The sequence below is a fragment of the Megalops cyprinoides genome, chromosome 1 (assembly GCF_013368585.1).
Source record: "Megalops cyprinoides isolate fMegCyp1 chromosome 1, fMegCyp1.pri, whole genome shotgun sequence".
NCBI lineage: Eukaryota > Metazoa > Chordata > Actinopteri > Elopiformes > Megalopidae > Megalops > Megalops cyprinoides.
This window is the reverse complement of record NC_050583.1, coordinates 71,198,509-71,226,418: the sequence shown is the minus strand read 5'-3', so window position 1 is coordinate 71,226,418 and position 27,910 is coordinate 71,198,509. Positions and strand designations below refer to the sequence as shown.

The window sequence follows — 27,910 nt, the reverse complement described above, 5'->3', positions numbered from 1 at the left end:
GTGTGAGACTTCAGGAAACAAGCATCCGGTTGTTGTTCTTTGTTTACTGTAGTGTGTGTTCATGTGTTCATGTGCTTTTATCATTCTCGAAATGAATAGCACGTAATAAATTTTGAACCAAGGTTTTTTTAATAATCCGTATGATTTTATGTATACGTTTGTAAGCAATTTAAATAGGGCAAATCCGTATAATTTATGGACATTCCATATAGGTTTTTTTCACTGAAAGGGTTGGACATACCGGCGATTATATGAGACCTGCGGGGTAAACGTCAGGGAAAATTATATTTATTTTTTGTGGCTAAAAAACGAAATGACACAAACAAATAAATTGTTTACATTAGGCTAAATGAGGTTGTTATAGTCAATTCAAATGCGTGTTCATCTGTTCACTAATTAGGTTAAACATTAACGAACAAAACAAGCTGTCTTCCGGATCATGGTAGCCTAAATTCACAGTGATGCTGCTATTTTTGTAGAGTGTGCTCTCCCATTATAGGTTGCAATGACAATGTTTAACTAATTTTATTAGTGATTCCTGTTTGAGTTGCTACCAAAGCATTGTATAATGTTTGTTAAGTAGGCTACTTAGAGGGAAAAAACATAGTGAATTTTCCTGGCCAGTTCAGCTACCAATAACTTGCAGAAGCCTGAGGGCTTTAGGTGAAATAAACGCAGGTCTCTTATTGCCGAGTCTCCAGTAAACGCCGATAAAGTTAAGTAATTAAAGCAAATAAACGCCTCAGCGTTTATTGGAAGTTTTATGGTATATATACAGAGGGGTCCGAAAGTCTGAGACCACTAGTCAAAATACTTCTATTTTGCATTTGTTTTTAATGTAATAATTTTTTCATTACAAATGGTAATGTCAGCTTAACAATTTTGACAACAACTTTAACAAAGTTGAATCTTTGAAAAATGTACATGAATTTCAGAATATCTTAGTATTTGGTATAGCATGTCTCTGAAGAATGGAGTGGTACTTCGCCTTGGTCAGGGTATAGTCAATTCGGTGCAGGTGTCCAACTCCAGAGTAGGCAAAACGCCCCCAGACTTGAATATTCCCACCACCATGTTTCACTATCAGTTCGGTACACTGCGGTATCATTCTCTCTCCTGTTTGTCTCCTTACATACACCCTTCTGTTACTGCCATAAATCTCAAATTTGGATTCATCAGTAAATAGGACTTTTTCCAGTCATCCACTGTGAAATGCTGGCATTTCTTAGCCCACCCCAAGCGTTTGGCCTTGTTTCCCCTCCTGAGAAGTGGTTTAGAAACTGCTACTCGTCCTCTTTGAGACCACTACAAGACAGCTTTCTTTTGACAATACTTTTGCTGATTGGAGTCTTGCATTCTTTATTTAACAAATTCTGTATCTGTGATGAAGTTGCTTTTCTATCTCTCAGGGAACTAAGCTTGATATATTGTTCTTCTGATGGTGTGGTCACTTTTGGCTTGCCTGATCATGCTTTGGATACAACTGATCCAGTTTCTGCAAAGCCTTTTAGAGTTCCATGCACTGCCCCCTTAGAAACCTTTAGTCTAGCTATGATTTGATGCTGAGAAAGCCCCTCTTTGCTTAGAATAACAATTTGACTTGACACTTTCACTTAGCTCTGATGCCATTTTTCCCGCTATCACAATGCTACTTAGTAAGCAATGATCTGCTGGAATCTTGAGGCACAGCCATACTTATAACAGGTGAACACTGGCTGCAAGTTGAGTTACTTGAACGAGCCGCTGATGAGTAGATCAAATCCACTTCAGTGTCATCTGAACGCATGCTTCAATGGAAAAGATACAACTCAAGGAAATCTGACCTTTTGTTCAAAGGAGTTAAGTTGGTCAATGCCCCAAATTTGCTTAAATTTGATTGCTGACCTAGAAATAGTGCAGAATCTTAAATATTTCTTCTTTATTTTACATGACGTCACTTGTGTTTTTAAATGTTTCTGAATCCTCAAAATATCAGCATATCGAACATCGGCAAAAATCCAGTATGGTGCATCCCTAGTAACAGTGATGAGTTTGAGTGATGAGCAATCTTTTTTCAACAGGATCATGATGCTCTCCTTCCTATGTATTGAGAAAAACAACAACAAGCATTTTAGTCTCTTCTCTAAGTATGTTTTGTGTAATATTCCGTCAGTGATGCTCTGAAATATTTTTCTCTCTCAATTCTTCTGTCTTCTCTCTTAACTGTTGGCAGGGTTGGACCAAGCCCAATGCCTTCCATGTGTGCATCACCTCCTATAAGCTGGTATTGCAAGACCATCAGGCCTTCCGACGCAAGTCATGGCGCTACCTTATTCTGGATGAGGCCCAAAACATCAAGAACTTCAAGTCACAGCGCTGGCAGAGCTTACTGAACTTCAACAGGTACTTAGGGGAAGAAAACTGATCATTTAAGAATTTGTCACTCTCCATTGTGCAGTGTTTATTCTGTTCAGGAATAATAAATAAATAACAACTGTAAACATCTGTATATGAAAAAAGTTAATGCCTCGCTGAAGTTTTTGCTCGTTCTGGTCTTGGGGAAGTGTCTGCTGCTCCTCACATCAACATGGCTCACTTGAAGTTTGTGCTAAATGCTAATCTCTTGAAAAAATGATCTCGTCATTTGTTTGCAGAGCAGTACATATCCACACAGATAGCAGGCTGTATTTTGCATTCTGGCATTCTGTATCTTGCACCTCTCAGTTGGGGTATGTTGAAATCTTTCATCAGTGGTGGGGCTCAGCTGTCTCTCTTCTTTAATGTCACTAGCATCCAAATTGCTACCCCCTCTTCCTCATATTTTCTGGCTGATCCCATATTTCCCAGTAAATTGTGCATTTCCAAGTAATCTGCACCTGGTATTACCACAGCTTGTGACTTAATAAATGTTTCATGAAAAACTTGAAAACACCTCATTTAATTCTGGGAGCTTTGGCCTTTCAGAGTACCTTCAACAATGTATTTGATTTTAAAATAATTTTTGCTAACTTCTAGCAAAATATCTTAAAGTATTGTTAGCCCCATTTGTGACGGCCATAGTGAGAAATTTGCCATACAAGTGGTCCCACTGAGGAAGTACATCTAATGCTTTCCTGAGCCAATAAGAGACATTTTTAGAAGCTCATAAAAAACCAGCTTAAGTTACCTTATGTGAAAACATTTATGCAAAATTCATTTGGTTTCTCATTCGTTATATACTATATACTTGCTGCCCTAGAGACAAGGCTGCAGAACAATCAGAATCGAGGGCATAGGTGATATTTCAAGGTAAATGACATCCTGAAAGTAAAGTATTGTTTTCATCGCACAGAGTGCATGACATAGAATACTCTTCCAGAATTTGTATTGCAAGCAGAGATACTTCCTGTGTTCAAGACGAGGCCACTTGATGCGCGCAAGATCAGAGGTCGGCATCCTATGGCGTTCTGACTTCCTCCTCATGCGTCTGAAGCAATCTATAAAAATGAGCAATTAGCAGTCCTTCAAACTTGCTTGTCATCACACTTTTCAAATAGGCATTGGCTCCATGTCTGTACATCTGGACATTTAGCCCACAAACTAAACATTCCAAAAGTAACATAAGATTAGCATTAGAACAGGATTTCATTTGTTCACAGACATGTAGTCAAAACATTAGTGACTTGAAGTTGTAAGTTACTGTGCAGTTATGATTTCACGTTAATTTCACATGTTAATTTAAGTAATGAAGTCAAATTTTAGTCCATCATATTACTGGTGTGTGATGTTTAGAGTCCGTGTTATGGTTTTGTTAAACTCACTGTTAATTAGGTAGATATAAAGTTAGGCAGTCTGGTAAGTTAGCAAACATTAAAGGTAACATTAATAACTGATCTGTATGGATACAGAAATGTGCTGCGCTGAAGGATTGTGATGTAAGTAAATTTAGCTTGCTGTAATCAATGAATAGGCTAACTATTGTATTTGAGCTATGGCAACTGTGCCAGCTGAGCACAACGCATGTTACTAGCTAAACTGTATCGAACAAATTGGTTATTTGACGCAGTGCATTAATAGAGCCCTGCAGAATTTAAGGCAGTATAGTATGTACTTTTCAGTTACATATTCATGCAATGTACCAGTTTCCCAGCTGTTGCTGCCGTTGAAGCAAACAGTTTCAGTCAATTCTGTCAGTTAATTTCTCTATTAAAAAATTGAGCAGTTTATTTTTTTATTTTTTTTTATTTTTTTGCAAAGTACTTTCATAACTCACTGGTTTCAAGATGGGTAAGCATTTCATGAGCACTTTTTCGGTTGTCCCTGTATACACATGCAGGACCGGTTGCTTGAGTGGAGGTCACGGACTGCAAATACGATTAAGATTTAAAAGCTGTTTACTAAATTGCCTGTAAAAATTTAGCTTGTTACTGTTGTATTTCATTTTTGGATAATGAGACCCCCATGGATATGAAGAGGAGTGTGTTTGTAATAGAGCAACATCTTTACATTGGTGTATAGCTGTATGTTGCAACAGAATACTACCAGAATCAACTCTGCCAGAGCTTTCTGGAACACTGATCTTTAACAGTGCCAAACCAGTATAGCTTCCAACATTTTAAACGTCAAAATTCAGCTTGTGACTATGAAAAAGTCTGATAAAACACTACTTTATTTTTAGCAGAATGAACATATGAAACATATGAAACAGCTATAAAAGGCATGTGCCTCTTATTATAGCAACAATATAACATTAAAAAAAACAGTATGAAACGGAGGGGTTTGTGAAAAGCATTTCCCTTGTTATCGGTAAAACACAGTGAAATAACATTATTTGTAACACAAATCATTTATTTTTAGTTCTTTCAATTAAATTGAACGAGAATGTGTTTGCATTGGTAATATCTGACATGATCTCTTGTGAGACCGAAAATGTACAACTTGACAATTTTGGCTGTGAAAAATGAACAGTGAAAAATAAAGAACAAACAATATACACTCTGCTTTGGTGTAGATTTAGGGAAAAAATCTCTTTTGCAGAGATTAAAACAAACAGGAAAAGATCCCAAATGTAGATAGTAATACACACAAATGCACACATGGATTCATGTCTGTTATTAAACAAATTTGGAAGACAGTATCCACTCAGGAAAGATGCATATGTTTGGACAATAAATAGTATACAGTATTCTCTCTGAATTGTTAGGTTTGCAAGGCAAAGGATATAAACTCCAGATGTATACATTCCAAAGGAAACAACCAGTGTTCATCAGTAATTATCAAGTAAGAGCAAAAATGGCATAGTAAAGCAGTTTCATCAGGGTAGGCAGTGTACAGTCATTTGTACAACTAATATAACCTAGGTTCATTTGTATAGATTTGTAATTAAAAAAACTAGAAGAAACAATAATGATAACCTCTGGTTATTTTTATAGATTTGCAAAAATGAACAAAGTGTATTGCTGAAAAAATTCTCATTAGGTGATTTAAAAATATCAAAGCCTTAAAATCTCAAAAAGCAATATAATATGGATCGTAAACACTTTGGGTTTAGTAAAGAGATAATCCAAGATTATAAAATATCAATCACAGAAATGGCATGAGATGTATGTGTGCTTGCACTCGTACTTCTGGCAGTCCCCATCTTTTGAAATACCCTTGCAGTGGAGCGCATGAAAGACAGACACAGACAAAAGCTCGAATACTGCCACAAAACATGATCAATTACGATGGCATTCTTACTGTAAAGATTATTGCTACGCTAAAATTGTCATCAGTAACCATTACCAGTATCTTAGCAGCAGCAGCACCATCATCATTATTATCATCCAGTCCCTTAGGTGTTACCTGAACAAGGCTCTTGAAAGACATTTTAGCAGCAGTTACTCTTAATTTAGTCTCAGATATAAATAGCTTACTCATGACAAGATATGTTCCTACCTGTTTTAAATGTGCGGTAGTCCAGCCTTTTATTTCAAAAATCTTGGAAAAAATGGTCTCTGGGCAACTTTTACCTGTGATGAATAGTAATGTATGTATATATATATATATATATATATATTTATTTTTTTTTGGAGAAATTCCATTCTGGCTTTCAGTCATATCATAGAGACACCCCTTCTAAAGGTAGTAAACAAGCTACAGCTGAGTGCTGACTGGTGAATGTTTCATCCTCATCCTATTTGACCTCAGTGTGGCATTTGACACAATTGATCATTCTGTTTTAATTGACAAACTTCAAAATTGGATTGGCATCTCTGGAACTGCACTGAATTGTTTTTTTTTTCCTTACTCGTCAAATAGAAAATTGATTGTCTTAATGGGTGATTTTGTGGCATCATCAGCAGTGATAGAATATGGTGCTCCTTCAAGGATCTATTTTTCAACCAATTTTGTTCTCAATTTATATGATATGACTTTGCCACATTTGTAAGCATAACATATCCTTTTCACGTTTATGCTGATGAAACAGTTATACCTGTCAGACTTAAGTTAAACAAATTGACTGTTTTGCATAAATGTCTGACTGGCGTTCGAAAGTGGATGTCTCAAAACCTCCTCCAGCTTAAAGCATGTTTTTGATCAAATTAAGTTGAATCTGGGTTAACTTGCCCCTAAGTAATTCTGACATCTTTTAAGCACTTTGCACTATCCTGCTCAGGTGCTATATAAACAAGTAAGGAGGCAAAGTAGCATTCCAAAAGGTAAATGTAAAAGGTGGTTGAAGTGGTGCAATTTCCTCCCTGAAACCTGCAGTATATAGTGAGGAAGTGATACATGCCACTCTGTATTGCATTTAAATTGTGACGCAGTGAACACACATGTACTCTCTACACTGCTATGGAGCCTCTCAAACTTCCTCCTCTCCCCCTTCTTGCAGTCAGAGGAGACTATTGCTGACTGGTACACCCTTACAGAACAGTCTGATGGAGCTGTGGTCCCTCATGCACTTCCTCATGCCCCACGTCTTCCAGTCACATCGTGAGTTCAAGGAGTGGTTCTCCAACCCCCTCACTGGCATGATTGAAGGCAGCCAAGAGTACAACGAGGGCCTAGTTAAGAGGCTGCATAAGGTAGGGCTCAGTCATGCTGCTTCACAGTTCTAGTGTGTAAGTGTTTAAAATATTTTCTAAACAATGTGATTGATGCAAAATGTATCTCCTTCCAGGTCCTGCGGCCTTTTCTCCTCAGAAGAATCAAGGCAGACGTGGAGAAGCAAATGCCCAAGAAGTATGAGCATGTAGTGCGTTGCCGCCTCTCCAAAAGACAGCGCTTCCTTTATGACGACTTCATGGCACAAGCTTCGTGAGTGACCAGTGACAAAGCTGATCACATTCAGTGATTCAGTACTCATCGCTGTGGGGAAAAAGTTCAGATAAAATTTCATATGGCAAAATTTGATATTCATAACATCTTCAAAAAATATCACTTTTGTAACTTTAAAGTTGAATTTCAAATGATTCAAACTGTCTTCAATATGGCTTCAAAGTAGCAGTGCGATCGCATCAGAATAGCACTGTTTGTATTAAAAACAAAAGCAGGGATCCCAACAAAGACATATGTAACCCAAGTTTTAACCCCAGTATCCCAGCTGTATTCCGTAACTCCCAGTCACCCAGTCCTCTCTGTGGTTAATGGTTTGCATAGTCCCCTCGACACTCTTGTTTTCACTATGGGAAAACATGGGGGGGAAATGGATAACATACGATTCAGCCCTGTCTGGAACAACACAGTAGGCATTTCAGAAGGTCTGTCAATTAATTTAAAGACTTTTCTTTCTTAGAAGTTTGTTTATTTGTTCTTTTTTTACTCTGCAATCACCGGAGGTGCCTTAGACTTGCCTCAATCCAGGCATTTGAAGTATGCACACTTGTGATACACTCTCCAGCAACCAGCATTTTTCACACTGCAAGTTTTACAGTACATTACACGAGAGTGAACACCAATTAGAGGCGTTACTTACTCTCACTTACCTTCAGAGGTGCCTGGCGAATCACCAGACAGTCTGATGGGTGGCAGGACAAGGGTGACCCTAACTCAGAGGAACAAAGGCGATTATGTTCTGCGCTGCAGGCTAGTGGTCACTGTTGGCCAGTGACAGACCACCCTCAACCTTGCAGTATCTTGTGCTATAGAGCTCAGCCTCTGCTCAGAATAAGTGCCTTGAGTGACTGAAGCACATGCATAACCAACAGTGTACTGAATTGTCTCAGGCAAGTATGAAACACAGATATTGTGGGAATCTTCACAAGTAGCCATTCTGTAGCTTCTAAATCCTTGTGATGATGGTCCTGATAATTTTTGTGCTTGCACAGCAGCGGTGCCATCATTATGCGGAAGCATTCATATTACGCTCTATGATAATATGATAATGAGTTTTTCCAGTGAGCTGTCATTGTATAAAATGATTGGCAGGTGGCATCTGTAAACACACACACACAATTTAGATGAATAATAATGAAGATAATTCAGGAAAACTGGAGCCAGTTCTTTGTTACTGTAAAACTTTTTTGTGCAGTTGTCAGTGTTACTTTTGTTGTTAAGACCGTGCTACATAGCACAGATTGTATATGCTTGCACACAAAGGGGAAGGATTTTGATAATGAATTTTGGACACCATTGTCATTTCATTGTCATAATTTGGCAGAAGGCATTTCAGTGACTTGGCCTCTGAAAAACGTGTAAGATAATAAAGTTATTAAAGTGAGTAGGTTTTTAACACTACACATTTTATAATTGCAACATTTCCCCACAAGAGTGTTTTCCATTAGTGTCAAGCACTGCTTGAAATGGAGATGCAAGACATGCATAGGAATGGAGTAACAAAAAATCTACATTATACAGTAGTATAATACAAAGCCGATCCAATCCCTATAAGCTATCTACTGTAGGTAACACACTGCAAACAATAATCTCACCAACACTTGGTTTGGTTGAACACCACAGCCAAATTCTGTAGAGCCAGAACCATGCCCATTTACATTCCTCTTGAATTAATGTTTATGTTAACTGAACATTGACGTATTTGACAGTCATATTGTTTGTGTGGCTGTAAGGCTAGTGTAGAAATGGTTTTCTGTTTTCTTAAGGGAACTGACTCTGGATACCCGAACATATTAAAGTGTTAACATTATGCTGCTGGACTAGGTAGCTAGCTAGTGAATGAGATAGCTGACATAACAAGCAGGCTTTTGAGACATTGGTTTTTCATGTACAGAGAGGTGTTCAAATTGGGCCTCCTTACAGACTCCTTACTTCTCTTTATTGTAACCATTAATTTGTACCTGTCCATTCATAGTACAGTTGACAGTTGGTCTGTTTTTGCACCCATAATTGTGAGCGACATCAAAACTCACAGCAGTAGCCTACACAATCCAGTCATTTTGCAAGCTATCCACACAGCACTCCTTGCAACATGTAGTTCAGAGAGGATAGTGACAATGACCAAGCTTTTTTCCCCTCCCACCATACAGATGTTGTCTGTGTTCATTACTCTAGACTGTGAACTGAAAATGACTGACTTGTCCCAGCTTTATTGACTTTAAACAATTCCTATTAGAATGCATTTCTTCTAGACAGTCTATCATTTCTTGTTTGTTTTAATTTATGCACAGTAATTGCATTTGTGTATTACCAGGTTGTTTTGATCATTAGGCTGCTGTAGCCTAGTTGTGAGTCTGCATCTGAAAAAGTGTTTTTCAACATCTTGTATAGCAAAAGGAACAGTGACAAGAAGGATGTTGCAAGATGGAAACCTATTTTTATCAGTCGTATTATTTCAATCCTTAATCCTGCGGGGTCTGCGAGAGTGTGTTTTAAGCCTGGGATAAAACAATGCTGTATCCTTCTTGAATTCCTCCTGTTTTAACCATTATCTTATGGTAAAATTGTAGTCTCATTTCCCAAAACAAAATAAGGTTTGAACTCAAGACTTAGTAAATATGTCAAACCAACTTAAAGAAACACTTTCCGTACTTCCGTACTTCTCATACTGTCATGTGGTTAGCTAGCTATTTTACAAGTGTAAAAATGATCATCTCTTACGTTTCTCTGTCTATGTATCACTTTTATTAGGACTCGGGAGACTCTGGCCAGCGGACACTTCATGTCAGTGATAAATATCCTGATGCAGCTGCGCAAAGTGTGTAACCATCCTAATCTGTTTGACCCCCGGCCTATCCACTCGCCCTTCATTACCCCTCCTATTCTCTTTTCCACCGCCTCCCTTGTGCAACAGGCTCTTGACACATCTCCTTTCAAGGTGAGCATAAAAGCTGAAATCCAAACAGAGTTTGGTTGCTCCTTCAGTAGTGCTGTATTTTTTCCAAGTACATTTCCAAATACTGTCACCTGTGCAGTGTGAGTATAGTATCCTGACTCCCTAATCTCCCCTCTCCTCCAGTGCTGTGACCTGTCCATGTTTGACTTGGTGGGCCTGGAGGGACGTGTTTCCAGGTATCAGGCAGACGTTTTTCTACCTCGTAGGAAGGTAACGCCTAGGCTGGTACATGAGATCATGGACTCCCCTGACCCACCACCGCGACCTAAACCCGTTCGCATGAAGGTTAACAGGTATTGATGCAATCAAATTACGCAGTTGTTTGCACTTAAACTGGCACATATTGCAGCACACATAATGTATACAAAATGGTAAGCTTAATTTTTAAAATAATTTTGAATTCTATTTTTTTTTTTGTTCAGAACTGGCCAGACCTCATTTCCTTCACGTTAACACTGTAGTCATGGAAAGATGAGTCAAGAATGCTTAGGTACACACACATATGGATGCATGCACGCACACACAAATATATGTATATGTGTGTGTGTGTGTGTGTGTATACAGGGAGTAGACAGAATAATGGAAACACCAAATGATACAGGATTCAAATGTAAAAAGTAAATAACATGCAATTTAAAAGTAGTATACAAGTTTGGCACTACTATCAATAGTAAAAACCATTACGTTTCTGGTATGAAAGATGGTTTAAAATCAATGTATGCGATTAACATGCAAGTGTCAGAGACAAAAAGAGGGATCTATCAGATTTTAAGAGGTCAAATAGTTACTGGCCAAATTGTATTTGAATTAGTCACAGAATCAGCAAAATTATTTAATGTCTCTAGGGGCACAGTGTGAAATCTTGACCGCATATGCCAAAAAAGGAAAAGCTGCGTTAGGAGAGAGGACCAGTGGTCCCCACTGCAAAGATTACCAGCAAGGATAGATGGCCAACTCAACAACAGCCTCAAAAATTGCAACAGAACTGAATCTACATCTCTGTGATCCAGTGTCAGCATCAACTGTATGTCCTAAGGTTCATAAAGCTAATATTTGTAGTAGGGCTTTCATTCTGATGCCGATTGTAACAAAGGCTAGTGTGCAACAATGCATAACCTGGTGTGATGAGCACAAAATGTGGACCTCTGAACAGTGAAAGAGAGCAGTATGGTCTGCTGAGTCATCGGTTTCTCTTTTTCCTACCTCTGCACAATTATGTTTGGAGAAAGCCAAAAGAAGGTGGCGACGGTGGTTAATCTGTTATGGTATGGGCAGTTATCTCACAGGAGTTATGTTGCTTAATGGAATTATGGAATAATGATGCTTAAAGAGTGCTTAATGGAATCAGGAGTGATGTCCTGAACAATAGGAATAAGTCAGACTCCTTCAGTGGCCTCCCAAATCACTGGATCTACACATCATTGAACCTTTGTGGGTACTTCTGGAATGTAGAGTGTGGAGTAAATTTCCACCTCCTCCATCTTCATGGAAGAACTGAAGCTCTTCTGAAGGCAAAGGGCAGTCCAACTGCTTATTAGATGATAAATATGCATATGTTGTTTGGTGTCTCCATTGTTGAATCTAAATGTTGTGTAAGTAGATGGACGGATAGGTAAGTGAAAGAGAGGTTGTACACTAGTATTCTGTCAAACATTTCTACATTCTGCATGTGTCTCAGGATGTTCCAGCCTTTACCCAAGACAGATGGACGTGCAGTGTTGCTTGTTAACAGCCCCAGACCCCCCTGTCCTGATCACAGTGCTTCTCCTGCCCTTCGATCTACATTGGTCATGGACACAGCTCCACCAGCCACACCTATTCAACCAGTTCCACAGGGTTAGTACTCAGAATGAAAAAAAAAATGCATATCCTGAACAGAACTTTTGAGTTCACACAGCTGACTGAACTGTTGCCTGCCGGTCAGTTAAATTGATTAATAGCAGTTCTCTTGGATATCAGTTGCATCCCCTATCTAGAGTTGACTCAGCTGCTACACACATGTACAGGGCTGGCAAACTGGAGATGATGAAGGGGTGTATGGCTGTTTATCTCATTTGCTGCCCAAATGTTATACAATGCTGACCTCCTAGCCTGTCCTGACAATCTTGCAACCAGAGGAATACATATTGAGAATGAAACACCCTCCCAATTGATGTGATTGAGCAAAGGAGTCCAAACTTCACTTGATATAGAACAAATACAGTACTGTATATTGTTGCAGACAGAAGGAAAGGGTGTTTTTGGTATACACCCCACTGTCCATTTTGGACACCCCCTACTCTGTCGTATTTTCAGTGACTTGGCAGAAGCAGTTGCCTAGGGAAATCAAAATCATGATGCTCACGGTTGGTTGGTACAGCTAAAAAGTCTTGAAGTGAGTCGGGTTTTAACACTACACATTTCTAAATCACACACTTTACTACTTTGGTCTTTCACTGTTGAGACAGCAAAGAGGGAACTTAACATAATCATCCTAGCACCTTTAATTAGTAATTGGTATAAGCGGTTTTCATTTTCTAACATGGCCTGTAGATTGGATGTCCAATATTTATTGATGACTGTAATAACAATTACAGTGTTTAATTGCATAGTGTTGTTCAAGCATTTTGCGATGTGTTTGAGAATTTTTTGAACAATACCATTATGATATTATACCATTATGTGAATTAAGCAGCCTAAAAGGAAATGAGGTGCACTAAATCAAGAAAAATGTGACCACGAAGGCAGAGAAATAGAGTGAAAAGAAATATATAGAATATATGTACTGTTGTAGCCTGTAGTAGGCAACAATACAAAGCCCATCGTATCCATTTAGACTACCTACCTAGGTAAGATACTGCAGAGAATATTGATATTTAAAAGAAAATTGATATTTAAATGACCATGACACATTTCAGTCTCAGCCAGCAGTGATATGGGGGCAGCTACTTCATAGCTAGGCTGTTTCAGGAAACTCATGGTTCATGTGGGTATAGGGCCAGTGTAGAAAGGGTTTTCAGTTTTCTTAAGAGAACAGAATCTGGATACATAATACATTAAGGCGTTAACATTAGGCTGCTGATTTACTAGCTCATTCATTAGTTAATGTAACAAGCAGGCTTTCTGAGACGTCTTTGTTTTGTCATACTAACATCATAGAGTGGCCTAGTATTGAAATGAGGGCTCCTTAATTCTGGTGGTTTTAACCATTAATTCATAAATGGCCATTCACAGTAAAAATAACGTCAATGAGAAAAGTGTGCTGTAAGTTAGTCTGTTTTTGCAGCCCTAATTGTGAGCAACATGAAAACTCTCAGCAGTAGCCTACATAATCCAGTCATCTTGTGAGCTATCCACCCAGCAGTACTTGCAACATGTAGTGCAGAGACAGTTACAGTGGGCAAGCATGCATTCTTTCCACCAGCATCCAGATGTTGCCTACGTGTGATGCATCCTAATTTGACACAGAAAACAATTTGCTGACCCATCCACGATAAATTGGTTGCATTTGTCGTTGATGAGCGGACAGGCTCAAAAATAATACTGACTACTGCTACTGATTGTGATTACAGGCACAATAATTATATTATAAAGTCTGTCGTGTGTGAAGGCACAGCGCAATCACTGTTGATGGTATGTCATTTGCAGCTGCCTAGTTGGGGAAAGTTAGCATTGTTTTCTAAGCTTTCTCAGATGGGCAGCTCACTTTGTGTATCCTTATTTTTGTGTGCATGCCTAGTAATGACCAATAAAGTGCTCAAATTATGAAGCTGGGGGAGTCATAGCCTGAATGAGACCTTGCCACACATTGTGTTGTTGTAAAAGTGCAAGCATGAGCTCAGCTTTTCGTAGCATTTTCTCAGCTTTATTTTGGAGAGGTTCAGAGTCCTGCTAGTTAGTGTTCCTCCTGGCTTGATGGATATTTTCATGTAAAAAAGAAGGAACAAAGGAAAAAGAAATAGACTAAAAGAAGTGGACAATAAATGTCTATTTTATTCCTTTCTACTTCAGTCTGTTTTGACTGTTAAATGGCAACTGTGTCTTGCTGCATTCTGGTAATTGGTAACGAAAATGTACCAAAGTATTACTTGAAAAATTTCTTTCAGCCTCAGTTAATTTAGCATTTCTATAAGACACATTTTAAAAGGAAACATGGTAGTAAAATAAGACCAATACAATCAAGTCAAGCAGCACTGTTATGTAGTGGTAAGGAGCAGGGCTTGTAAAAAGTTCATGATTCGATTCCCTTCTTGGGGCACTGCTGCAAGCTTGGGCAAGTTACTTAACAGTTGCCTCAATAAATATCCAGGTGTATAAATGGATAAAATTTTAACCTACATGTTCTTATCCAGAGCGACTTGCATACATCTGCTAAATGACAATAAAATGATGTAATACAGTCAGTAGCAAGCAACAGAAAAAACAGATTATATACACAGTCAGAAATTCAACATAGTTTTCTATTGTATAATTTTGTCCTGACCATTACTATGTACCATTGTACCATTGTATCTTGGATTGTTTTTCCAACATGTATATGGGGTTCTCCACATGTTAATCAAAACCCAACCACCACCAACATCACAGAGATTTCTAACGGGGGATAACATTTCAAACAGTCTCAGCGGCATTTCCCATCCTATCTCTAGTGTTGTAGGTGCATGTGTCTACCATCACACCCTTATATCTACTGTAGTAACTGTCTCTCTCTTCCACAGTTTCTGTATCCAGCATTCCTGCTGCAGTTACAGTTGCTGGATCAGGAACAGCAGTGCGGCAAGGAGCACCTGTACCTGTTATGAGTGTGCGCCCCCCTTCTGCCTCCAGCGCTGCCCCTCTGCCAGCCTTTACCCCTCCACCCAGCAGCACCATGACCCAGAGGGTTCTGCTGAGCCCAGACATGCAAGCCCGTTTGCCCTGTGAGTAACATAGAATAACAGTTTTTAAGATCAAATACAGTGAAAGGTGGTATAAATTTTGTTCATTTCAGAATACAAATGCAGCATACCATGAACATGGTTTTGTTGGATCTATGTCCTCTTCACAGATCTTCACAAATTGTATTCAAAGAGTTCATGATATGTCCTAAAGGAATTTCTTGCATATTAGAATGACAGTTATGCTATGGAACATAAGTTTATCATGAATCTTCCAGTACCCATAATTGCACTTCTCACCATTGGTCCACTGAGTAGAGGTCGACTAAGTATTATTCATGGCTACTGTAGGTATGGTCTGAAGCACAAAATACAGCATCCACAATACCAACAAAACTTTAGTTTATTGATGGTAAAGGGTGCCAAATGCAAAACCAAAAGTCCACAAGGTCCGATACAGAAACATGAAGACACTTTTGTAACATTTATGAATCTATTTATGAATTTATGAATTCTCCAGCATTCCTTAGCCTGAGTTGATGTTTCATCATTCAACGACAAATTTACGAAGTTTGAGCTTCGTATCATTTTTAGACATGACTGAAAGATTGGATTGTACTAATGTAAACTTCTTTCTGTCTGTCCACACACAGCTGGGGAGGTGGTCAGTATTGCTCAGCTGGCATCCCTAGCAGGCCGCCCTGTGTCGTCCTGCCAAGGCAGTAAGCCTGTCACCTTCCAGCTGCAGGGCAACAAGCTAACACTTTCTGGTGCCCAGCTCCACCAGGTCACCATGGCCCAATCCCGTCCTATTCAGGGTCAGTGTGTCGTCTTAAACTGTTGTGCTTGTATTTTCTCATATTTTATGAATATTGTTGTACTGTGTACTGTGTGTACTGTAAATATTGTTTGTCTGTCCTTCTGCATGTGTGTCGTTATTACTTCACTACAGTAGCTAAGATCTACTGTTTTACACAGAGCATGGCATGATCAGAGAGTGCTGTGAACTTCAGTTCTAAAACTTAGAAAAGGCTTAAACTGCCATGTCTTCAACGTGGTCTTGGTACATTTGACTGGGGAACTCAGCTCCCTTGGAAAAAGTTTTTGTTCAAACACCTCTTCTGTGAAGTTAATGAGTCATTTACAAATGAATGCCTTTTGTAAGACATTATTGAGACATTAGACAAGTTGTTGTGATCCCTCCACTGTGTAGGAAATCTTGTGCATCTGTTGTCCAGTGGAGGACAGCACCACCTGATCAGCCAACCAACACAGGTAGCAGTGATTCAGACAGTCAGTCAAGGAGGGGGTAGCACAGTCAACACTCATCCCACCACAGCACCCCCCGGGCCCCCTGGATTAACGCTGCCTCTCAACCCTACACAAGGTAGTTTGCTGTTTTCCATTCAAGTGTTATGCAAACACTGTCATTTTCTTCTTTCATTTTATAGTGGTTAATTGCAAAAGGGGTACAAATACAGCTGTCAGCGTAGACCTTCTGGAGAAAGTGGAGCCCTCTGTGTCTGTGGTACAGCCTGCATGCAAATGAAAGTATTAGTGCACATCAGTTTCTACCTCTATCTTTCTTGTTCCTTTAGTGCCGTCCTCCATGGTGCCCAGTCCTGGGATTGTAAAGATAGTTGTGCGCCAGTCAACTGGGAAGGAAGGAGGGGCAGTCCCCACAGTGGCTGTGCCACCATCTCCCCGTGTGCCCTCTGTGTCCTCCTCTGCCTTTCCTCCTCACGCCAACACAACCTCCTCTCTCCGACCTCCTGTTCCTATACAGTGTCCTGCCAGCCACACTGCTCCTCCTCAGACTGAGCTTCCCCGTCCAGTGCTAAGGGTAGTGCAAGGGTCAGGACTTAGCTCTGACCAAGGTGAGTAAGAGGATGAAAGAGAGGGGTTTATTGAGTCCTTTTTGAATATCATGTTATATTTAATATACAAACCTGTTTAAATTGAACATTCTATTAAATACAGAGAATCATGGCAAAAATTAACAGCAGCACTGCTGATAATTTCTGTTACAAGTAAGTTATGCCGGGTTCAGACTACACAATTTCAGCCCAATTTTGATCTTCACTTTACAGTGGTGTTGGATACCTAACCTGTCTGACACATCTTTCCAATCTGGTTAAGGCAGACCACAGACAGCCCAGTGGAGATGAGGCATAAGAGCCAATGATATGTACAACTGCCAACAACTGTGGTTAACCAGGTTTCATCTACTTAAATAGAAAGATGAGCATTTAAGTTATTTCAAGTTCAAGTTATTTAGCACTTATCCACAGTGACTTACAGTATGGGAGAACATTAGAACACCTGATTAATATGAGTAAAAGTGCCACACCTGGCAAAAGAAATGCCCAGATCATCATGCAAATTAATACTTATCAGAACTTATCAGAGTATAAACTGTGACATCCATAATAAGCTCCAATAAGAGAAATGTAAAACCAAGTATCATAACAAAAACCATAAAATACTACAACCAAAACAGTTTGTACAAAAGATGGGATCATTAAGGGATGGACATGGGGAGGGAAACAAGATGCAGTCTGAAGAGGTGAGTCTTCTGTCTTGGTCTGAAAATGGCCAATGATTCTGCTATCCTGATCACAGTGGGAAGTTTGTTCCAACTATGGAGCGGGGGGCGGCAGTACTGGTAGGTATCATGACCACACAAGGAGGGGGCAGTGAGTCATCTTGATGGTGAGGTCTGACCGGGGTTTGTGGTGTGATGACTGATGGGAGGGGGGAGGTATGGTGGAAATATTCCATTCACTACCCTGTAGGCTAGCACCAAAGTTTTAAAATTTATGCGAGCTGTAATGAGTAGCCAGTGAAATGAGGAGAAGAGGAAGGGTGTGACATGAGCACGCTTGAGAAGATTGAAAACAAGTCGTGTGGCAGCATTAGCCTCAGGGGTTTAGTGGCACAGGCAGGGAGCATGACACTACCACAGCCTGGACGAGAAGCTGTGTAGTTTAGGTACTGAGGAAGTGTCGGATTCTTTGGATGTTGTATAGATGTGGGCAATGTTTTTAGAATGGCACATTCAGGATGCTGTGAATGTGGTTTGTTCACATTGACTAGGTTCACACCTCCCAACAGTTTTTCAGGTCACTAGCTGACTTGGCTCGCTGAGTTAGCAAAATTTTTGTGTACAATGATAGTGACATAAAATGGGCAGTTCAGGTCCTGGTTGCTGATTGCTATTCTCACATTCTAAACATTTTTATATTCTTGTATCAAAGTCCCAAAGAATTTTTAGTGTACAGGGAACATTGGTCTACCCTGCCATATTTTTATTTTGAGGCTTTGAATTCCATTCAGTTTCAGGGAAATTCCATATCTCATCTGTAGTAGCTATCCTTGCATGCCGTATATCATTTTGTTCAACTATACTTTGTCTAATGGAAAATCAGGAGCCCTGGTCATGACATAAAGAATTTAATTTGCCCGTTTATAATTTTGTTTGTTGAAAAAAATGCTTGAAAAAATGAGTTCAGCTCTGGCCATCCTCTGTCGCAGAATAGAGACCCACCCCTTGAGAGTGCATATTGACTCCTCTGCCCAATTATAATTTCAATCATCCCCTCATTTGTGAGGTCTTTGCATTACTCCAGGTATGTTTGATGACCTTTTTTTGTCTTTTACTTTTCTTCTTCAGCCCGACTGAGTGCAGCTCCTGGGCGTGAAGATAGCAGTGATGTTGTCACCCTGCGTATGGCAGCACCTCCCAACTTGGGTTCCCTCACTGGAGGGCTTGCTTCTCCCAGAGCTCGAACGCAGCCTCCCCCACCTCCACGCTCTCCCTTCTATATGGTGTGCTCACTGTACCTGATATGTTTATCACAATCTTACTGTGAAAAATTAGTGCTCCTGTCAAGTTCAAAATCTGTGTTATTTAATGCCTAAATAATTGTGGCATACTCTCTATTATCTATATCAGTTTCAAGCATATGTCACATTTCATCTACCTTGTGACATCCATACTCATTGCCAAGATAATTGACAGGTGTCTTATTTGAATGAGGATAGCCTATCATAACTAATTGCATGATCCTGTGAAGCTGTAATATCAAGTCAGGGTAACCAGATAGCTGTTTATGTGTATCTACCTCAGTCAGATTGCTGTCTTGATTTCCTACAAAATGTTTTGGAGTTCCTTAAGCAATTTGTAAAATTTCCTTTCTGAAATTCCTTTTTTCAGGTAACCTGGGCACTTGTTCCTTTGTACTTATAAATGGGCATTATACTTATAGTTGGGCTTTAGTATGCTAGTAAATATTGCTCATTAATGCAATTTAACTTCTTGATGGTGCGTTCTGTAAACACACGTTGTCATTGTGACATGAAATTTCCTTCAACAAGCTTTCCTTCAAAAAACAGAAAGCAGTATTATTTAGCTTTAATCAATTAATAATGAAATAATTTGTTGATTCCTTTGGTTGGAATCAACAGATGCTGCAGTTGTCTATCTCTGTTGTAGTTACACTTACATTCCATTACAGCACTCATGTAGTGTTCTGCTCCTCTCATAGACATGGCTGGCAGACCGGCGCAAGTTACAGCGTGAATGGCGCCTTGCCCGGATCCTGCGAATCAATGAGCAGCATTGCAGTGCCAAGCCTGTGTATGGCCGTGAGGTCCTGGACTTCCTCACTTTTCTCCCTGGCACTTCCCCATCTCCTGCTCCTAAAAACTGGGCCAATTCAGGACACACCCACTGCTTGTCTGCTCAATCACATGTCCATGGGGCCTTTTGGGTACAGAGTGAGGTGCTTAGAAAGGCTATTTACTCAACAGAGGAAAGGTTACAGCAGCTGAGTGGTGTCATAGACAGGTACATTGCTGTTTCATATTGTCTTCTTTTGTGCATAGTCATTCATAAGGCAGACTTGAAAGTCTGCATCAGTCAATATTCCATTAAACAAAATAGAAATACTCATTTGCATGACAGTATTGCTCTCTTAATTATATTTGAGGCTTTTTACTTCTTCCTTTTATAGCTGCCCTTTTTCAGTTGTTAGAGCACATTATTTCAGTTAGAGGGTAAGTGCACAGCCATGTGGCATAGTGGTAAGGAGCAGGGCCGACTTGATTCCCAGGTGTGGCGCTGCTGTTGCACTATTTGGCAAGGTGCCTAACCTGAATTACCAGATGTATAAATTAATAATGTGAAAATCTATGCTGGTTGCTCTGGTTAACATCTGCTAAGCAAATATAATGTAATTAACATGTTTTAGACCCCCAGCTGATGTAAGCTGTACCACCTTCTCTATTAGATACATCTTTGTTATCCCACCTGTGGAGGCACCACCCATTACCATGCACAGCTGTCATCCACCTCCCTGGCTGAGCCACCAGCAAGCTGTTTTCTCCTCAGCCCTCACCTCCAAATTGTCAAGCCTTACAGGATGCTTGCACCGGATCCAGTGCAACATGAGGACCCACTTCCCTGACCTCAGACTAATCCAGTATGACTGTGGTGAGTCTATGATTGCCTCTTACTGCAAATGTGTATATTGTAAACTCTCTTTCTCTATATATAAAATTCCTCACAAACTGCACATGAAGTACATACAGTACCATTGCAAGTAGTGCTGTATAGATAGGGAGGAGATGGGGAGGGAAGGGGGACCTTGTGTGAGGGAAAGCAGGGGTTTTAATTTGCTTTTTGACTATTTGCATGGCCTGAAAACAAAAGCATCTCTAAGTGGTCAACTCGGTGTTGCGATTCTGAAGTGATCTTGAATATTAGCAGTCCTACTAAATTGTCTTTTGTAAATTAAATTCTTAAATATGACTAAATTTAACAGAACAACAGTAATAAAATCATTCAAAGTTGGCTACATATCCCTTGTTTAGTTATTCCTTGCATATTTTAACTTCAATTTGTGACTCCAGCCATGTGACATCTTTTCCATCCTGTATGTCCAAGTTGCTTGGTTGCAGACAGAGGGGCTCTAGCTACTGTCAATTAGTGGCATTGCTAGGATTTGAATACGTTTGGCTTCACAAAATAAACAATGCCATGCTGGATAATTAGTGGCAGTATTTAAAAATGCCTATACTTGCATGTTTTTTTGGTTCCTTTTTTATTCACCCCAGATGTAAACACCTCAAAATGTCTGGTACTTTTACTAAGGGGAAATGGTTCTTATAAAAATACATTTTAATAATATTCCACCAGGTAAGGTGGAATTCTTCATATTCATATTTTGTGAAGACAGAGAGGAATCATTTGTAGTATTCCCACCGATTCCTAAACTTAACCTAAAAATCACACAAAAACTTCATCTAATTTAGAAACAGAAAATATGCACTGTGCGCACATCACCAGTTGTAATGCTCAGTAAGCAGGGGTCTCAATTACAAATTACATTTTACTGGTGCAGTACAGGTTACTAAGGGGGAAAAAGGTTGTGATTTCATGCAGTTATCATGAAACATTTTGGTTTTCTAACTATTGACAATTGTTGCTTGTTACGGTGATTCAAAATGAGCCTTGAAATCCAGACACATAAATTGCTCTGGGTTATTGTGCTAGGAAAATGAGTACATGTGCAAAGTTGTTTGTCACAGTTTCTGTTCACTTTTAATTAAAATGCACTGCGATTGTTCGGTCAGTCACTCTTGCCTACGTGACATGCACCATTTTGAAGGGCAGTGCTTACAGTCAGTGAACAAAAGTGCAAATTGGGACATGGCCCTATCCTGAGAGAACTCTGTCCAGTCAGCACCTGCCCACTTCTACCAAGTAGGAGAGATTCAGGCATAATTAAGGATAAGGGGAATATAGATGTTTAGAATGTACTTCTGTACACCCTCTAAGTTTCATAGAATTCAATAGGCTGCTTCTTTTGTGAAACTTTGCGCTGTAAGACCTTATACATCTTGGTGTAAGAGTAGGGCTGTAGAGATTACATGTACTAATGAATAAATTAACGATGACTCGTTCTTTGATCAACACGTACCAGGTTTAAGAAAAAAAAATGAGATATTCTTGTGTCCTGTGCACATGCTGCCCAAATAAGATAAGGCAATGTACCTGGTTAAGCACTTTGTCCATTATACCTTCTGTATTGTTGTGTCCTGCGCATTTATAGATGTGGCGGGGAGGAACAGGGTGGTGTTATCAAGGAACCTGAAGTTACTAATATTTTTTTAATCTGTTTGTACAATTTACATTGTCAATAATATATTCTAATGCAAACTCCAAAGCTTTCCTGCAAGTTTCCAGTGTCAACTTGAATTAAACTAACTATGTATTCTGTGAATTAGGAGGCATCTTTTTAAAAGGAACTGTCTCCTGAACCGGTACTGTTTTACACTAAAGGAAGCCAATATGAATGCATGATGATATCGGCACAACATCGGTACCGGCTGATAAAAACTTTAAACAAAAAGTTAATTATCGCCATCCACAGATATGAAAATTTCTGCCGATGTGCCTAGCTGATAAGATGAGGCATTACCTGTGCACACATGATGACGCCAAATATTTATTATGAGTGCCAGCAAGAAGCTTCAACATGTCAGCTGTGTGGAAGTATTTCGAAGTATCTGAAACAGAAAACAAAATTGCTATTTGCAATGGTTGTAAAGCACCAGTGATGTGAGGAGGGGTAAAATATATAGCTAAGTTTCTCACCCTGTGAGGACGCTGGTTGTGTGCTGCTAAGCTGTCCTCTGCTTCCGGAGGGGAGTGAGACCATTTTTTAAATTACACGGCATCTATACACACACACATTATATATATATATATATATATATATATGTACACACGCACACAGAATATCGGTATCGGCATCGACAATGGGCCAAAATGAGTTTGAAAATATCAGCATATCTAATATCGGCAAAAATCTAATATCGTGCATGCCTAGAAGCCAATCATCAATTAAGCAAATGTTTTTATTGTAGCATATTCTTAGAGATAGAGCTGGTCACAAAGCCCTATGCTTACAGTGTAGTGCATTTTCCAGAGGGGATCAAAAAAGAATACTGTAGCGGTTGTTGCTCCGATAAGAAGAGGGACAGAAAGGGGATGAGAGAAAGGGGACGAGGAAGAAGGAAAGAGGAAGAAAATGTGGTCAGAATGGGATGACCAGGGAGTTTGCGTGCAATAATTTATGAGGCAGTGCAACCTAAGCATAGATTAACTGTGCCAGCATACAAAGGGGTGGTGAGCAGGAAGGTTAGGACCCATGGCCACAAAGGTGATCCTAGACTGTCCTACCCTAAAGGTATAGGACTCTGTTCACAAGGAACAAACTTTCAGAAGGCTCAGATCATAATTTGTTCACAGACTTCACTTCACAGGCACTGCACAGATGAATTGGAACTTTCTGGATTAATTGTGCATGCTGACTGCTAGATTGAAGCATTTATGTTAAATGAAGATTATTTGATCTCCACCTGCTCAACTGATGTCCATGAATAATCACATTATTTCTGCAGTGGACAAAGACAGAACAAAGCTCAGACCCAAAATATATGTATATATATGTATATATATATCTGGATTAGAAAGCAAGATCATCTTGAAGGCAAATACAGATGACACTAAGAAAATGATTGGCCTTTCTATACTACACTATCCTTGTACATATTAAACACCCCGCTCTCACCCTTTGAAGGTAAGCTGCAGACGCTGCACTCCCTGCTGCGGAGGCTGAAAGCTGAGGGCCATCGTGTGCTGATCTTCACCCAGATGACCCGAATGCTTGATGTGCTGGAGCAGTTCCTAAATTATCATGGACATATCTATTTGAGGTTGGATGGCAGCACCAGAGTGGAGCAGAGACAGGTAAGGACATAGTAGATGAAATGTTGGAATCTTAGTAAGGAGTGCTTTATCTCATTCAAATTAACTTTAATGCCATACAGGTGACCATGCCTGTATTTCTTCTGTTCAGAGCAAAAGTAAGGCAGAAATTTTATAGCACATTTTTACAGTTGATTGTCACTATACATGTAGCATGTTGGATTTCGTAGAGGGAATAAAAAAGGGAAAATAGCAGAAAAAACTAGGGCCAACTGGGAAGAAGCTGGAAAATTATTCCTTGACCCATGGAAAAGGCAGTTGAGAGGCTAATGTAATATAGCAGAAATGTTAACATTGGGATATATTGCATAAAAGTTCATTTAAACCAGTGGTTCTCAACCTTTTTTGAACAAACGCCCCCTGATCTCATCATGATCCTCTTGCCCCAACCCCCCGCCCCCACCACACAGACACAGACACAGACAGACTCATTTTATTACACTCATTCATGGAGAACTGTTTGGTCAAAATTAATGTCAAAATGTTGAAAACACTAGTCACCTTGGAGTGATGTATTCAGGTTTTGAAAAGGCCTCGAATGGTTGGGAAATATTGTCTTTTGGGGAAAAAAACAATAACAACAGCAACTACCCTTTGGGAATTGATTGAAAAAATATTGTAAAGATATGTATTTGAAAATTCAAACAAATTCAGGACAACACAGCAAAACTTTATTTTCAAGATCACGAACAAAAAACGGGAATAACAGAAGAAACTACTTGGGCAAACACACAAAAGCTTTTTTCCAAGACTACGAATCAAACACGTGAACAACAGAAACTAATTGCCTGGCCAATGAAAAAGCAGCGGTCCCTCGTGCTGTCTTTAACTTACATCGTAAACTTACATCCAAATTTCTAACGGTCATTTTATTGAAGACTGAAGACCAGTTCACTGAACCTAACGAATGACAAAAGTAGGCTGAAATTAACTGAATTAGAAAAACTGAATTGAGAACTGAACTGAACTGAATTAAGAAGAAAGCGGAGGCTTTTAGTGTGAGCCCTGGGCTAGGTGGCAGACAGACGTCAGGTTCAGCAGCTGAGTGCCCGGGAACTAACCAAATTGAGACGGTTGTGGTATTTGGTCTGCATGTGCAGAGCTTGGCTGAATCCCTGCTCACCCAGGTATGATGTGGGGAAAGCAAGGAGCAGATGCTATGAAGATGGAGATCATTTGCCGGTAGTGTATGAGAAGTCAGAGCACCGGCAGCATCAAAATATTATAATTGTAACCGAGTGTTCTGTTGTAAGCCTATACTTTTAATAGTAATTAATTAAACAAGGAGACGGGGGGCTCCGAACCGATCAACAAGCTTTATTAACTTCTTCATTCATAAGTCAAAACCGCGTAACTCATCACCATCACTTCCAGTGTGACCTTTCAAAATAAAAGCACTGAAAAATCGCTTACATAGCCTAATCATTCGCACAAAGACATCAGAATATCTTTTATTTCAAATTCAAATGAACACTGTTTGTACTGACAGAAGCTCAAAAGTTGTGATGAACTGTCACTAACGCCCCCCATTTATGCCTGAGCGCCCCCTTTTCAGCTACCTCATTCACAACGGCCCCCAGCATTGTCCGAACACCCCCTGGGGGGTGGTACCGCCCCCGTTGAGAAACTGTAATGTAAACAATTATATTCTATACCCAGTGAGGTGGACAACGGATGGCATAGTGGCCTCAAGCAAGCTATGACTGGGGACCCTCCATCTGACAGTAGACACTGCAGTGATGGTCAGGGCATCTTGTTCATTGCAGCCATTAGATCAGCTGGTAGCAGTGCCATGGAAGGAATCAGAAACTCCAGCAGGTGCAGTGAAGCGGGAAGAGAAGCCATTGTGAGGGAGTGGTAGATGGATGGAGAGAGGATTGACTAGATGAGCAAGAGAATAGACAAGACTAGCCTGTACGTATTAAGGAAAAGCCAGACAGAATAATAAGTTATGGCAGCATAACTAAGGGATGGTAGGCAGAAGGCCAACAGAGCCACAAGGCTGTCACCACTATGGTTGGAGCTGATAAATACAGAGTTACCATGCTATGACATAGTGACTCCATGGCTTGTATCAGTCGTATTGTTTGATGACCTCCTAACAAGCTGAATATGTGCCCGACATAACTGTGACAGCAAGAAGGGAGTGTTTGGTTTTTAGTTTTATGTTATGCTATATTAGTCTACAGTGTGAAAATAATCCCATAGTCAGGGGAATGACTGACGAAGCTTGATAGCTGAAAAAACTGAAGCATTCATAACAATACAGCACTGACAGCCCCAAATTGAAAGTAGGCATATAATGCCGAAAGCCAGTCTGCTAGCTTTAGGGTGGATCATCATTGCCTTGGGAACACAATGTTCCTGTTTTCTGAAAGACTGAAAAGAGAACAAGATAGTTATTTCTGCATGTTTGTGCTTAATTTCTGCAGTTTGTTTGCTAGCTATTATCAGCATGTGAATACTGGTCAAAACACTCTGCTGTGCAACCTATGTAAATTATACAGATATGTTTAACATCTAATATCTAATTGGTACACAATTATGCAAGTTATAATTATAATAATTACATATTGCATTACATGTTAATTTATGTAGCACTTTTTAAGCATACAGCAAGAAATGCTTCATTAAAATTGAGGGACATAAATGGTTAAAAGAAGAAATGTGAAATGTAAAAAATAGAGTATTGTAGAATGACAAATTGGACCAAAATAATAAGTAATACAACTATATATTGTAATAAAAGTAATAAAACAGAAAAATATTACTAATATTAAATTTATTAGAAATAGTAAAATCAAACATAGGATTGCAAAAATCAAAGCAATCCTATGCATCTTAAGGCTTAAAAATTCGAAAGAGCACACTGACCCAGCAGTACTATCTTGAGCTGGAGTCTAGAGGCCAAACCCAAGACAGAGTGATCCCCTTTTGTCTTCAGCCTTGACTCTGGAACAGCCAGCAGGGCCTTTTCTGCAGACCTAAGTGGCTTCAGAGAACTGTGTAGGGTGTTAAAAGCTCCATTGTGTGTGTGTGTGTGTGTGTGTGTATGTGTATATATATATATATATATATATATATATATATATATATATATATATATATATATATATATATATATATATATATATATATATATATATATATAAAATATGAGACAGACCATGTATTGCCTTGTAAGTAATTAGTAAGATTTTAAAATCTTACTAATTACTCTAAAAATCACAGGAAATCAGTGCAAAGAGATTAAAACTGGGGTAGGACGTGACTTCAGATTTGTCCTCGTCAGTAGTCTTGCTGTTGAATTTTAAACCGTTTGAAATTGGGCCAAGGCTTAAGGATTAAAACAGCTATAGAGGGCATTAAAATAACTGTCAGATTACTCAAAATTGTCCTTTAAAGTCACTCATCCCCAGTACGGATTTATTGAAATGTAATTAGAGGGTTTAAACCTAAACAGAGAGGGAAGAATTATCTGGCACCAGGTAACTAGCTTGCATCACATCAGTCAACTCAGGCACCATCATGGCACAGTTCAGTTTTCTGTCCCTATTGACAAAGTTATCCATTTTAACAAGCTATTCGCGCACTCACGGTTTATGGAATATTGAGTTATGGCAGTTGCCTTTCAGATACAGCACTGCAGTGACATACAGAAAAATACCTAGCCTAAATGTTTTTCAGTGGACATTGTTCATGTTTTTTTTTTTTTTTTTTAATGTGTCATTTCATATATGATGCTACTCCGAATTATGTTCCCCACAGTCTCGTGACTCCCGGTTTAAGAAGCCTTAGTTTACTTGGTTGAATGGAATCATGAGAGATTGTGAGAATGGTATCTGATCTTAGTCAGTGACTGTATCTGCATAGGAGGATTGCTTTACTGATGTCCTTCCTCACCATAATTTTAAGTATAGTCACAACCAACAGTAGACAAATGTGGGTGCAAAAGCAAGGAGTGCAAATGCAAAGTCCCAGAAA

General features: G+C 39.4%; 1 protein-coding gene across 1 annotated transcript in view; it reads left to right on the top strand.

Moving 5' to 3' along the window:
* The window catches only part of LOC118782870 (Snf2-related CREBBP activator protein), a 94,971-nt gene that overhangs the window by 50,656 nt on the left and 16,405 nt on the right, over nt 1-27,910 (top strand). Inside the window, exons 15-28 of the mRNA XM_036536479.1 lie at nt 2,213-2,382; nt 6,836-7,028; nt 7,124-7,260; nt 10,030-10,216; nt 10,358-10,527; nt 11,913-12,070; nt 14,932-15,132; nt 15,744-15,908; nt 16,304-16,477; nt 16,689-16,967; nt 18,764-18,918; nt 19,638-19,939; nt 20,382-20,584; nt 23,739-23,908. Of these exons, the coding sequence (XP_036392372.1) occupies nt 2,213-2,382; nt 6,836-7,028; nt 7,124-7,260; nt 10,030-10,216; nt 10,358-10,527; nt 11,913-12,070; nt 14,932-15,132; nt 15,744-15,908; nt 16,304-16,477; nt 16,689-16,967; nt 18,764-18,918; nt 19,638-19,939; nt 20,382-20,584; nt 23,739-23,908 (2,664 nt within the window). The remainder of the gene's footprint in view (nt 1-2,212; nt 2,383-6,835; nt 7,029-7,123; nt 7,261-10,029; nt 10,217-10,357; nt 10,528-11,912; nt 12,071-14,931; nt 15,133-15,743; nt 15,909-16,303; nt 16,478-16,688; nt 16,968-18,763; nt 18,919-19,637; nt 19,940-20,381; nt 20,585-23,738; nt 23,909-27,910) is intronic.